The 14,980-nt window shown below is 33.7% G+C and overlaps 1 protein-coding gene across 1 annotated transcript in view; it reads right to left on the bottom strand.

Annotated features, from left to right (window-relative positions):
- SLC13A1 (solute carrier family 13 member 1) overlaps positions 1-14,980 on the bottom strand; it is an 84,396-nt gene that overhangs the window by 41,346 nt on the left and 28,070 nt on the right. The window contains exons 4-6 of the mRNA XM_003808625.4: positions 12,596-12,783; positions 11,952-12,009; positions 11,822-11,870 (exon numbers count right to left, since the gene is read on the bottom strand). Coding sequence (XP_003808673.1) covers positions 11,822-11,870; positions 11,952-12,009; positions 12,596-12,783 — 295 coding nt within the window. The remainder of the gene's footprint in view (positions 1-11,821; positions 11,871-11,951; positions 12,010-12,595; positions 12,784-14,980) is intronic.

Here is a 14,980-nt window from a genome sequence, read left to right on the forward strand (position 1 = left end):
GCATGTTGAGTTTAAAGATCCTCAGTTAAGTTAATAACAGATTATGTTATTTAATTAAACCAGCCTTCCTACAGTGTTCTAATGGTTTAAAATGTCTATAAGAAGATTATTTCTGTAAAGAAATTTTTTTTATAATGGATTCTTTATTAGACGAAGCTCTGATCACCATAGTTGATCCCTTTGGTTTTCCCATCCTTTTTCTTCTCCATGCCTTCTCTTTGGCCCTATCAGGTGCTCAAGTCCTTCTAGACCTTCTCAAGGCCTCATTCTTTACCAGGGCAAACCTATCCCTTCGGATGAATCACTGACAACTCTCCTGCTGTGCCTTCAACATCCCAGCAGGCTTATCATTTTGCTGTTCCCATCTTTACGGACCCTGAACTTCAGCTTAATATGAAAATCAACTTCTATGCTCTCTTGGATGCCACTGGAGAAAATCCCTTGGCTAAGCTCGCTGGTGCTGTGAGAAATCCACAACCTCTGACCTCAGATGGGCCTCAGTATCACTCTGCAATGTTTTCCTGTGTTTCTGCTTTCTTACAAGGGATACCTAATCTCTCCCCACATCCTTCTGTAAAGAAATTATTGAATGAAAGTACTAGATAAGTGAATAGCAAGAAATTGTAGGAGAGGATCTTCCCCTTACAGCTGGTATGAACTCTTCATGAAGATCTAGTGAAAATATAATCAGTAATAACCTGAAGAATTCAGAGGAGTTGGTAGTAAAATTGAAGTTATCGGTAAGACTCTTTGAAATAGAATTTTTATCCATCATAGTTAATAAAGAACTATTACATATTGTGAATTTGGATATGTTTATAAAGTAATAAACATTTATTGTGTGTGATGAATAAAGAGATGTTTAAAATGTAGCATTAAGGACATGAGGCCTCTTTATAAATGAACTCTATTTTTCAGAAATGTTAAAAGTCATGATTAAATCCAATATTTACTTAAAAAATTTTATTGCCCTAAATGTTAACTATTTAGAAGCTTCCCTTGTACTTTCTTAGGAAAAAGCATATGTGTATGTGTGTTTGTGTGTGTGTGCCACTGAGAAAAACCTTGCTCTTTCTAGTTGTAAAAATGACTGAAACAAAATATAATAACATAGCATATTTGTCTATCCAGCAGCATGACAAATCAGATTCCCATGCTAAATGAGATGCTATTTAAAATATTAAAAACAATCTTTTAAAGTGCAACAATCATTTTAAAGCTGGATTTAAAATAGGATTTCAGATTTCAGTTTATCATGTTGCAAGGAGAGCTTGGTATAAAAGATATTGCTCCAGGCCAAATGTGTGTGGGGAATCATACAAGAAAATACACATAAAGCTGGTATCCTCTGCAGAAGTAGAAAGAAAATATCATGCTGACTTAAGGGAAAACAATATCCCCTAAAAATTCCTAACCATGAGCATTTTTTCTTAAAGCACTAATTTATGTCATGTGTGTGTTAAAGAGAAATAGCAATATAATTGAAAACTCTTACAAGAAGCTGCAACATAGGACTTAAAGAATTTCTATAGTAACTAAAAAAAAATTTCAATGTTTAAAAGTACTGAACATGCAAGAAAATAATTCAACAAAATGAGAACCAGCAATAAATAAATAAAAACTAAATCAAAGAAAGAGACCCACAAGGACCTCAGAGGTGTTGGACACAGACACAAAATATAATTACATTTACATATGATTAATAAAATTAGAGAAGCAATTGAAAATATGAAAAAGATTATAAAAGTTACAGGCAAATCTTAAGACAAATAGAGTTTACATAAATTAAATTTAAATAACAATTTAAAAGCTGAGTAAATAGGTCAAAATAGACATAGCTAAAGAGAAAATTAACTAGCTGGAATATAAATCAGAAGTTACTACTCATAAAAATAGATGTTAAATAGCTTAGAAACCACAGTGAGAAAGTGCAGAATGTTTAATTGGAGACTCAGAGGGAGAGAATACAGAGAACTAGGATGAGGCAATTGAATATTGAGAAATAACACCTGATAATTTGCAAGAATTGTTGGAAAAGATCAATACACAGATTCAGGAGAAATATGCACTTAGGCATAGCAAAGTAAAATTCTATCACACACACACACATATACACACACATCATTAAAGCAACCAAAGAGAAAAGATTGCCTGCAAAGGAATAATAATTTGACTGATAGCTAGCTGTCTTTTAAATAGAAAAAAAGAAAGCCAAAAGGCAGTAGAAATATATAAATATATTTCAATGTGCAAAATAAAAAATAATAACCTATCTAGCCCACTATAACTATAAAAACATGTTTCAAGAATTATAGAAGTCTATCAAACAAAAACTGTGAATTTAACACCAAAGTCACTCTCTGAAGTACATTCAAAATATATATTCAAGAAGAAGGACCATGACCCCAGATAGGGGGTCTGAGAAGCAAAATACAATGATGAACAAAGATATTAATAAATATGAACATAACTCTACAGAGCACTGATTTTAAAAAATAATACAATTATGTAATTTATGGAGGAGTAATAGACTAGAACTAAAAAATTGGAAAATAGCATGTAAATAGAAAGCGATGGTCTAAGTTAAAATATCCTAGGCTCTTTATACTGTTCAGGAGAAAAAAAAATGGATTATCTTTAAATTTTTATATATTAAGTAGACATGATATTAATGACTGAATTATGTCTCTCAATATTCGTATGTTGAAGCTCTAACACTCAAAGTGACTCTGTGTGGAAAAGGGCCTTTACAAAGGTAATTAAGTTTAAACAAACAAGGGTGCCTAATCCAATAGGGCTGATGTCCTTATAAAAAGAGCAAAAGGGACCAGAAATCTCTCTTTCTACTGCATGTGCACAGAGAAAACATCACGTGAGGATGCAATGAGAAGGTAGCCTTGTACAAGCCAGAAAGAGAGGTCTCACTAGAAACCGACCCAGATAACACCTTGATCTTGAACTTGGCTAGCCTCCAAAACTGGGAGAAAATATAACAGATTTGTATTGTTTAAGACACAGTTCTGTACTATTTTGTTATGGCAATCCTTGCTGTCTAATAATATAGAAAATGATTGGACAATTAAAATAGACACAAAGTATAGAATAGACCACCCCTACAAGTGTGTGTGTAGCATGAAATAAAAGAAAATAACCGCATAGGAACGCAGGAAGAAAAGATGGAAAGAATATTTGGAAAAAATAAAAAGCTGGCAGTAGAAATTATTCTAAATGTATAATGTCACAAATAATTTAAATGGATAAAACATGTCGGGTAGAGGTAAAACTTTTCAAACATAATAAAAGAGATACACCTAAAATATAAGGACACAGAAATATTGAAAGTGAAAGGATAGAGGAAATGCCAGGTAAATACTAGCTTTATAAAAGCTGGTAGTGTCATGAAGTGTTGAAAGTGAAAGGATAGAGGAAATGCCAGGTAAATACTAGCCTTATAAAAGCTGGTAGTGTCATGCCTGTAATCCCAGCACTTTGGGAGGCCGAGGTGGGCGAATTATGAGGTCAGGAGTTCGAGACTAGCCTGGCCAACATAGTGAAATCCCTTCTTTACTAAAAATACAAAAAATTAGCTGGGCACCTGTAATCCCAGCTACTCAGGAGGCTGAGGCAGGAGAATCGCTTGAACCCAGGAGGCGGAGGTTGCAGTGAGCTGAGATCGTGTCACTGCACTCTAGCCTAGGTGGCAGAGTGAGACTCAGTCTCAAAAAAAAAAAAAAAAAGCTGGTCGTCCTGTATTATCAGCAGACAAATAAACTCAAAGACCAAAAAAATTAAGATAGATGAAGAGGTGCACAGCAAAATGATAAAATGTTAATCAATCACACACACAGAAATATTCTAAATGGGTTCATAATAACATAATTTAACAATGCAGAGGAACCAAAACGGACAGAAGTATCAGAAGAAATAGAATACCCACATGATAGAAGGAGAGTTTAACAAAACAGTCCCATCAGTTGCTGAATAAAAAGAGACAAAACTTGGTCGGAGCACAGAGATTTGAGAAGCACAACTAGTAACTTGATCTTACAGAGTTTTGGGAAACATCGAACCTAATTAGTTAAAAATGTACAATTTGTTTTAAGCACAATGAAAAATATTTATTATAGCTGACTATGTGCTAGTCCGAAAAGCTGCTTTAACAAGTTTTAGAGAACTGTTATATAGACCACAGTTTCTGACCGCGGAAAAATTGTTAGAAAAAATTTAAAAGTAGCTAAAAATCTAATTTATTTTAAATTTCAAACACATTTCTAAGCATCTTTTGAGTGAAAAAAATCTAGTATAACAGAAATCAGAAAACACAAAACTGAAAAATATGGAAAATAGCTAAAGTAATAGAAGCAAATTCATATCCTTAAATCCTTACTTTGGAAGAGAGGAAAAACTCAAAACTAATAAGGTAAAGGTCAGATTTTAAAAATTAGCAAAAGAGCAAGAGCATAAATACACCAACAAAGTAGACAGAACAAAGTAATAAAGAAAATTATTAAAAATAATATGAAATATACATTAAATAGAGAGGGTGAAAGGAGTCAGAAGTTGGTTCTTTGACAAGACTTGTAAGACTAATAAAATAGACATAGTTTGGAAAGATTATTTGAAAAATAATCTTTAAAATACAGATTTAAATAAAATAAGATAAATAAAGATTTACATTAAAAAAGATTTAAATAAAATCTTTATTTTATTTAAATGAAATAAAGATTATTTAAAAATAATCTTCAAATAATCTTTAAAAGCACAAGGAAAATGTTAGAAATAAAGACATATAACTATAAATACTATAGAAATTAAATAGATATAAGAAAATATTATAAACAACCACACACTACTAAATTTGACATGGAACACATAAATTTCTTTTTAAAAATGCAATTGTTTGATGTTGAAATAGAAAATCTGAATACTCTTAAATCCAGGAAAGTAATAGAATAATTTCTAAGTACATATGCCTGCCACTTTCTCCTTTCCTTGAGCAGCTAGCTGCGATACAGAATGGACAGAGGGAGATGGGGAGCCATCTTGAACTACAAGTTTCCAGTGCTGGAAATGGCAGAGAAGTGATAGAAAGAGTCAGGGGCATGATGATGAAGGAGCCACTATACCAGCCTATTTCTATCTTGTTGAAATTGTTGCTATATTTGGTCTTTGCTGTGGCGACCAATCCATACCTTAACTAGTGCAAATGATAAAACAAAAGAAAACAAGAGAATGATTAACACAAAATTTGGACTATAGCTAACTTGGCAAGGGGGTGGGGGTGATTCTGTAAGGAAAAGAGATAGGCTCATGTAGATTTTAGAAATCATTATGTTCTAGTTATTAAGCTGGGATGTGGTATACATTATCTTATTTTGTTATTCTTTAAAATATTTAGTCACATTTTATGCAGGCATATATGCATGAAATATTTCATAATCAAAATACAGAAAAATCAATTTGGAGACAAATATATTTCTTTTTTTTTTTTTTTTTAGAAAATACCACTAGAAGATGCATAGGAGAACACTGTTGAGTATTTCAAGAAATAAAATATAGTATTCAAATAAGCTATGTAGTGTGGGGGGCTTATTGTACAGTTAAAGAACAGATATCACCAATATGGCTGAGCTTATGCTATTTGCTAGATAATATTTCAATAACATAAAATGTGAAGAACTAGATTTTTGTATTTCATAAAATAAAGATATATGGGAGAAATGATATTTTCAAAAGTCAATAGTTTCTTTAATAGAAAAATGTTTTGTGAGACCACAACTAAGAATGGCCATCAATGGAGATAGCACTTTGACTCGAATAAAGGTTGAAATCTGGAGTGAGGTCACGTCCACAGATTGTTGCTGTGATTCCTAAAGGGTGTGTGGTAGTCTCCCTCTCTCTCCTTGCTTACGTCTTCTATAAACATTCTCTATAAACCACTGCATGAATAAAAGGAAACCCTAGGTTGAGTCAGGTAAGGGTTGAGCAGTACTAATTACTGCCTTTGCCATCCAATTTCTCCCAGTTTAGGAAAATAGAAGAATAATGAAGGAGAGCCAGCTTTTGTTTGTTATGTGATCTAAGCTAAAATACCTTTTTCATATCTGATCTAGGAGCCAGATATTCCAGAATTAATATCTCCTTATTTGGCAGAACTAATACCCCTAGTTTCTAATATTATGAACCATGTTTATTACTGTACTTACAAGACTCCTTTGAATCTTTGGAGAACATTAAAAAGTGTTGTCTTGTACAATTGGATTTCAACCATAAGGATTTTCACCCCGAAACTAAACAATACCTAATTAAAAGCAAGATGTAATTTATTCAAGGATATTTTTACTTTGAACTTTTCCCTTTGAGGAATTACAACTTATATTAAACTAATGAAAAACAATTATCTCAGATTTTTCATTAAAAGTATACTGATTTTCCAATCTCTTTCATTTGTAGATGCCTGGAGGTTTAGAAATTGAGCTGATGTAAAACTCTGGGCTGTCTCTTTGAATGACATTAACGCTTGCAGGGGAGGGAAAGAACTAGCAACTTTATTCCTTCTTTGGTATCTACAAATGGATTTTCGGATACCTAGAACTCATTTCCCATGGAAATTGTATGCATGGTGGTTGGTTTACCAGGTACCCCAATGGAACCTGACAAATATATTTCCTCAGGTACTGTCAGTGTAATTTTAGGAAATTCCTTTCTTCTCCCAGTATCTTTTCTTGTCTACAAATATTTCAGCTACTTTTAGGGGGTAATGTGGGATTTATGGGCTTGGTAACTATTCACCACTTTATTCTGGGCAAGTAGAGAGCTCAGTTAGTATTGGGGCCATAGCCTATAGTGAGAAGAGAACTTCATAAAAGTTAAGTCATGGGACAAATCTCTTTTTTAGATATGCAGCATAGGAAAGTGACTCTTTGATATGAATACTTCAAAATAAGGTCCTGGACTACTAAATATCCGTCATCTTCAACACTAACATCTAGTCTTTATCACACCAGCAAAATGATCATCGTTATTATCTGTATGAGAATTTTGCAGTTCCATTAACAAGAATTTTAGAGCTGATAAATTTTAGTTACAAACCATTTTTTTGTCTTTCTACCCAAAATGAAACCAGTCTGATCCATAGTGTTGACTTTAAATGTTTATCAGTTTGATTCTTTGCTTGGTGTAGTTTATTTTTTTAAAGCAGCCAAAAATAATAGTATTTAATGGTTCTGTTGTCCATAGTGACTTCTCTGAATTTTCCCTGATGGTTAACTAGACACTGGAAACTTAGTGTAGTTTATGTACAACATGAGTTATTTTACTCTAATTGTAATCATTTGATAAAAATATTACTGAATTTATTTATTCAATAAGCAAATATTTACTATTTACAGCAGTCACTATTCAAGATATTTGTGATATGTACTAGATGGACAAAAATCTCTGCCCCATGAACCTTGCATTTTAGTGGAGAAAGAAGACAATGAACAAAATAAATAAAAATTAAGCAAATTATATCGTCTGTAAGAAGGTGATACATGCTTTTGGATAAAGTAGGGTAGAGTCAGGAGGATTAGGAGGAAGGATATGGGATATGGTGGCTGCAGTGAAATAGGGAGATTAGGGTAGGTCTTGTTGAAAAGGTGACATTGAGCAAATGTTAAATGTATATTTCTTAACTAATATTACTGTCATTGCTAAATACAGAATTTATTTGGGGGCCATTATTATTTTTTTCTACTTGAGAATTTTCTACTTACTACACACTAAACTTTATATGGATCAGTGTATGTTATTGCCTTTGGGGAGAAATATTATAGTTCTAAAAACTGAAGTAAGCTTATTGATCAGCTTAGATTAATTTAATTATATTAGTAAAGAGATTTTAATTAAATTTTTAAAATCTTTAGTTTTGTACTAAATAAATGGTGCTTCAAATGAATCAAATTGTAATAATTTCATTAGAAATAAAATTTATTTATTTTATTGCAGGAACATAGCAAAATTGTGCAGATTACCAAAAAAAAAGCTAAGCCTTTTATTTTATTTCTCTTCCTTTTTTTCATTTTCATTTTAGGTTTTGGGGGTGCATGTGCAAGTTTGTTATATAGGTAAACTCATGTCATGAGTGTTAGGCAGTGTTGAGGGAAATTCATAACACTAAATGTCCATATCAAAAAGTTAGAAAGACCTCAAATTAACAACCTAACATCACAACTGAAAAAAATTAGAGAAGCAAGAACAATCCCAAAGCCAGCAAAAGACAAGAAATAATCAAAATCAGAGCTGAACTGAAGGAAATTTATCTTCTCTGAAATTTAATTTATACCACTCTCCCCAAAAAAGGAGTAATATTTGTATTTTTTTTGACTTGTAGGTCAAATTCAAAGTCAAACCCCACACGATTTATTTTAATTCAATAGAATATCCTACCTACTTCAAGAAGAAAGCATAAGATCAAAAGATTATTAATATAAATATTTTATAGCTAGATGAAGTAGATATACATTCTTCCATATAATCAGTGTTAAATTATATAGGGTAAATCTATCAAAGAACAGCTGCAGTTTATTATAATTGTAACACAAACTATATATACATTTATTCCTGAAAATATACCTATAATTGTTAAAAATCAAAACATATTATAAATGTATAATATATAAAATAATGCTTTCATGCATGTCTTATAAAGAATACTTTAGTGCAGCAAAAAACTATTCCTGTTTTTATATAAAGCTAAATTTTTGTGCATTGCATTCTAGAAAGACCATAGAATCAACACTCAAAAGCCTGGCTTTCCTTTCCTAAACTAAGATATTAATCTTTATTGCCAAAAATGCATCTCCGTTATCTTTTCTCTATTGAAAGATTATTCTTACCTCTGAGTTCTGCATTCTAATCAATGGCATCACAATCTACTGCTCCCTAGTTTAGAGCAGTGGAGGCATCTCCTACATTTTTTTCCCTCGTCCCCAATGTCTAATTAATAAAAAAGCTCAGTTGCTCAGTTAATCAAAAAGCTCACCACTGACTTTCAGGTTGTCCCAAAGGCAGAACTTATCATATTGCCCCACAGTTTTAAGGCTTTGCGTTTTCCATAAAATCAACTCTAAACTCCTTTGCATTGGATGAAGAGATATTTATAACCTGGACAAACCCATACAATAATTTTATTCCCCACAACAGCTCATCTCTAGCATCTGCATTGTAGAGGTTTCCTGAAAAAAAACATTCTTTACTTAGCTGGTTCTTTGAATTAGTTGTACTCTCTGATTAGAAAGTGTCTTCCTCTTTTTACTCTTTTGCTTTCACTCATTCATTAATTGATAAAGATAACTACTTATCGAATACATCCTTTGTGTCAGGCAATGGGAATGTGCCAGAGTTTAAAGTGCTGACAAGGTAGACACATTCTTGCATTCATGAGTTCACACTCTTCTGCTTGCACATGCTCTGGTCTTTCCAGACTCAAATGTCTTTACATTATACTTCCTCGCTGCAGTACTCCCAGATCAAACTAGTTGCTCCTGCTTCTAGAAGTGTTGGCATCTGTGCATGCCTTTGTTGTGGTACTTATGTCAGACATATTTTTATAAATCCGTCTTGTCCACTAGACTCTGAGCTGCTTACAGTAAGGAGCAGGTCTTTTCATCAAAAGACCTGCCTACAATGCCTGGGACAGTATTTGGATATCAAATCAATTTGAATGGTTTTGACTGAAACTTTAGGCCTTATGATAGAAAACTAGGTTTCCAAAGATGACCACAAGAAATTTACTGAATGCATGTATATTCTTTCTGTTTAGGTGTGACAATTTTCATAACAGCTTTTAAAGCCCATTTCTTTACTTTTTAAATTATACTTTAAGTTTTAGGGTACATGTGTACAATGTGCAGGTTAGTTACATATGTATACATGTGCCATGTTGGTGTGCTGAACCCAGTAACTTGTCATTTAACATTAGGTATATCTCCTAATGCTATCCGTCCCCTCTTCCCCCACCACACAACAGGCCCCGGTGTGTGACGTTCCCCTTCCTGTGCCCATGTGTTCTCATTGTTCAATTCCCATCTATGAGTGAGAACCTGCGGTGTTTGGTTTTTTGTTCTTGCGATAGTTTGCTGAGAATGATGGTTTCCAGCTTCATCCATGTCCCTACAAAGGACATGACCTCATCATTTTTTATGGCTGCATAGTATTCCATGGTGTACATGTGCCACATTTTCTTAATCCAGTCTATCATTGTTGGACATTCGGCTTGGTTCCAAGTCTTTGCTATTGTGAATAGTGCCGCAATAAACATACGTGTGCATCCCCATCAAAAAGTGGGCGAAGGATATGAACAGACACTTCTCAAAAGAAGACATTTCTGCAGCCAAAAGGCACATGAAAAAATGCTCATCATCACTGGCCATCAGAGAAATGCAAATCAAAACCACAATGAGATACCATCTCATACCAGTTAGAATGGCGATCATTAAAAAGTCAGGAAACAACAGGTACTGGAGAGGATGTGGAGAATTAGGAACACTTTTACACTGTTGGTGGGACTGTAAACTAGCTCAACCATTGTGGAAGTCAGTGTGGCAATTCCTCAGGGATCTAGAACTAGAAATACTATTTGACCTAGCCATCCCATTACTGGGTATATACCCAAAGGATTATAAATCAGGCACATAAAGCCCATTTCTAATGTATTATTCTATAACATACCTGGCATACTGTTAATTTTTCATGTTTTAAAGGAATTATTTCTATCTCTGAAGATAATATCTTCATAAATATATATGCAATTCCCATCTTAAAAAATCCTTAATATATTCTGTAGCTAATGGCTTAAAACTTATCTTTGTATTCATTTTCTCTTTAGATAGAAATTGCTCTTTCCTAGAAGATTTCTGTAATTAACAAGAGGGTTTTCTTTTTCCTATTGAACTGCGTGTTAATGCATTCCATGGCCAGATGAAGAAATATATGTCCCACTTTCCTATTCCTAATGCCATAGTTACTATAGGACTATTTCTATGTGGGATTTATTTTTCAGGTCTTGAGATATATTGCTCCCAGTGCAATCTAGTGTAGTATTTTTATATTGATTTATTCTGGGGAAATGAATTCTATGGGATAGTTTACAGAGATCTCCTTCCCTCTTTTAATATCTAGAATGGCTACAACTCCTCCACCTGTATTTGACAGAAGCAACTCATGAATTCTGCATTGATTTTTTTTAGTGGCAATGGAAGCACTAAAGATAACGACTTGTAATTACATGAATAGGAGTTGCTCCAAGTTCATAACCTGGAAGAAATGACGACGATGCCCATAATGAAAATCAGGCTATTAGGCCAGCAAGATTTTAATAAGAAAAGGATAAAAAAAAAACCTACCTATCAGGTACTATGCTTATTACCTGGGTAAGGAAATAATCTATATATCAAACCCCCAAAACATGCAATTCACCTGTACTACAAACCTGCACATGTACCCCTGAAACTAAAATAAAAGTTAAAAAAAAGAAAATGAAGCAATATTCTGAGACTGGAATTATATTTCTTTAAACTACCTTGGCTAACTGCCATTATCCTGATCTGGTAAAAAGAGAAAATAATGATACTAATTTTCAGAGCCTAAAATGTTTCCTATCCAGATGTTGATTTCTGTCTGTTCATGAAAGTTTATCAAACACCATGCTACTGCTTAGTCAAGCAAAATAATTTATAGAAAAGGAAGAAAGCGGCAGGTTTTAAAATGCGTATGTATCTAACTACAGCTCTAATATAATTTTGTATGTAATTATTTAGAAAGAATCAAATTTATGTACCTTTTCCAACTCCACCTTGCTTGAAATTTTCCCTGTATCATTATTGTATCTGAAAAATAAATTGATCCAGTTATAATTTTATTAAAATATAATTTGGAAAAATCCCAATCAAAATGTCAGTATTCCTTACCCTGGAACTGGTTTTGTTTTCTCTTTCCTCTCATTTATTTCATGTCCATTAACACTTTCTGTAAAACATTAAATAAAAGAAAAACAATTTAAATAAGGGATTATCATTGGGTTTGCCTGTGTGTGGATGCGAAGATGGAAGCATTAGTAGAAACTGAAAATAAAAAATTCACTGTGTACTAACATAACAGTCATCTTATTTTATAAATACAAATATCCTCCCAACACTTTTTCACTGCATCAGAGCAGTTAGTCAGAGCCAGAAATAATAACAGTGAAATTTGATGCTGTATCCAAATAGAATGTAGGAATTAAAGATTCCCAATATTATGCAGGAAAGCCATTTCAGTATAGGAAAGAGTAACCTGGAGGTCTACTGATAAAGACATGAGAGAGTGTTCCATCAGTCTGGCTGAGGGATAGAAAAGGCATTCTTCTTTTTGCAAGCAAATAGAAATGTAACAATTTAGGTAAAATATTTGTAGAAAACTATTTTTGTAGATACTGAGAACTATAGAGGGAAGAAAGTTAAATTCATATCATGCATGTATAGACGGTTAATTCAAAATACAACTTAGAATTCTTGAGTTTATGTCTATTGCTCTAATGACTAGACCCCAGATTGGCCATATCAACATGCGATACCATCAATTTCTAGTCCGTGGTTGGTTGATCCGTTGAAGTAAGTCATCTGAGTGGCCTCGACCTCTGCTTCTGCGTTGATGATCTGCTGCACTACAGCCTCCGCAATGGGCATCACCATGGCAGCCGTCGAGGTGTTGCTGAGCCACATAGACAAAAAGGCAGTGCTGCTCATGAACCCCAGCGTCAGCCTGAAACCAGAGAGCCGTTATTGTGGAGCTGTGCTCTTAGCTTAACTAGCACCGTATTATTTAACTGGAAGATGTTTAAGATGTGGTTTGTGAGTTGGGAAATTAAGTCTTTCAAAACATGGAAGGTTAAGATTCTGCCCAGATGATGAAATTGGAGTACAGTGACAGCCAGGTAGAAATCAAAGCCATACATGTAAAAGTGGAGTTCTTAAGATTTGTCTCCCAGGGAACCATGCAAATTTTCTCTTCAGAAACAGAAAAATGATTAAAACTAAACGAACTGCAAGTTGGTTATATGACATAACAGCTTATAATATTACACCAATATCTGAATGCTCTTCACAGCTGACCACTTATCTTCAAATGCTAGTAAGACAAAACTGCAATCAACTTTTGAATTTAAGGTCCCTTATTTTTTCTTTTATCTTTTAGCCATAACTCTGTTTGTTCATAGGGGTGTCAGGGAGGTACAAGGACAAAGAAAGATTAATATTTATAAAGCCTCTTTTTACTTGTTCACTATACTAGTTCAGTATAAGGTGGGTGGAGAAAATACAGTCATTTGCTAAAATGAGGTTTCTGAATTTTCTGAATATTCTGATTTATGCTCCCCTGAATCTGATATCCTTTCCTATTGTCAAGATCTGGACACACTACGTTGTCTTCTTTTATAAATAGAGTAGTTATTCTCCTTAAAAATAATATACCTAAGACTGCAAAATTTTAAGCCATATCTATAAACTTTCAAAGTCACACTTGGGAAAAAAAATGATCTCTTTTGAGTAGGCGGGCCTAGAAAATCATTCAGAAGCACACCTTTCTATATAGAGCAATTTATGAAATAATCTGACACCCTTTTAAAACAGATGTACAAGAACAATACCACACTGTAAGTTTCAGACTCAGATAAGGTGAATATTTTCAATGTATACAACAAAATAAAATAAAATGTATTAGGAATCTGCTTACACAATAAATGGTTCTTCTAAAAAAAAGAAAATTAAGAACTTTTAACTTCTTAAGGCATTGTCAAGACAAGAAATCTTTGTATAAAAAATGCCAGGATCAGATAAAGCTTCTGGATGGTGAAAATGCCTTAAATTGAAGAGCCACTTAGTGGCATAATGGACAGAACTTCTGCCCCACTGTGGAGTGCATTACATCATCCTCTGGAACAGTGAGCAGAGGGTCAGGAAAAAGAGATACATTTCTATAGCACCCTAAAAGGCATGGAGCGCCACTTCATTTTAAGAGTCAGATGACGTCGTTTTGTTTTTTGTTTGTTTGTTTGTTTGTTTGTTTGTTTGAGACAGAGTCTCACTCTGTTGCCCAGGCTGGAGTGCAATGGCGCGATCTTGGCTTACTGCCACCTCTGCCTCCCAGATTCAAGCAATTCTCCTGCCTCAGCTTCCCGAGTAGCTGGGATTACAGGTGCCTGTCACCATACCCGGCTAAACTTGAACTCCCCACCTCAAGCGATCACCCACCTTGGCCTCCTAAAGTGCTGGGATTACAGGGATGAGCCACCGTGCCCTACCGAGATAAAGTCTTAATCACATATGTGTTATACAATTTTTAAGTAAAAAAAAATTGAAAATTTGTCTCGTCTGAGTCATTTTTTTTGTATTTAGCAAAACAATTTGCACCATAAATGAAAAACACAGATGTGTCTACGCCCTAGAATGAATTATGCAATATAAGTCAATACAATATTCTAATTTTCAAAGAAAGATGAGAAGGGAAGAAACATCTAAGGCTTTAATGCAAAATGCCACTATGCAAATGATTATGACACTGGAAATTTTCTTTAGCTTACATTCATGTTCTTAGCAAGAAGTGAAATAAAACCGAAATAGCCAATTAATTTTATCAGTCAGATGAGTGATTTCATACTCTGTAGATGAAATGTCTTAATTGATTTTTTCACTTCGCAACAGTTGGTTTAAAAAGAAAAATATTCACCTTGGAATTTTTCTGCACACATTTGTATTTTGTCAGTAATGTCTTTGTCTTTGGTTTGTAACATCCTCCCTAATGATAAAGGATGCTCTTGAACAAGTTCTGAATGTGTAATCAGCCAAATAAACAAGATCGGAGGAAAATCTACTCTGAAGTCTATCAATCTTGTCTGTTGAGGTTCAAAGCTTCTCTCAGCTTTGACTTCTATGATGCATAAAAGGTGAGAAAGTTGTGTGCA

The sequence above is a fragment of the Pan paniscus genome, chromosome 6, assembly GCF_029289425.2.
Source record: "Pan paniscus chromosome 6, NHGRI_mPanPan1-v2.0_pri, whole genome shotgun sequence".
Classification (NCBI taxonomy): Eukaryota; Metazoa; Chordata; class Mammalia; order Primates; family Hominidae; genus Pan; species Pan paniscus.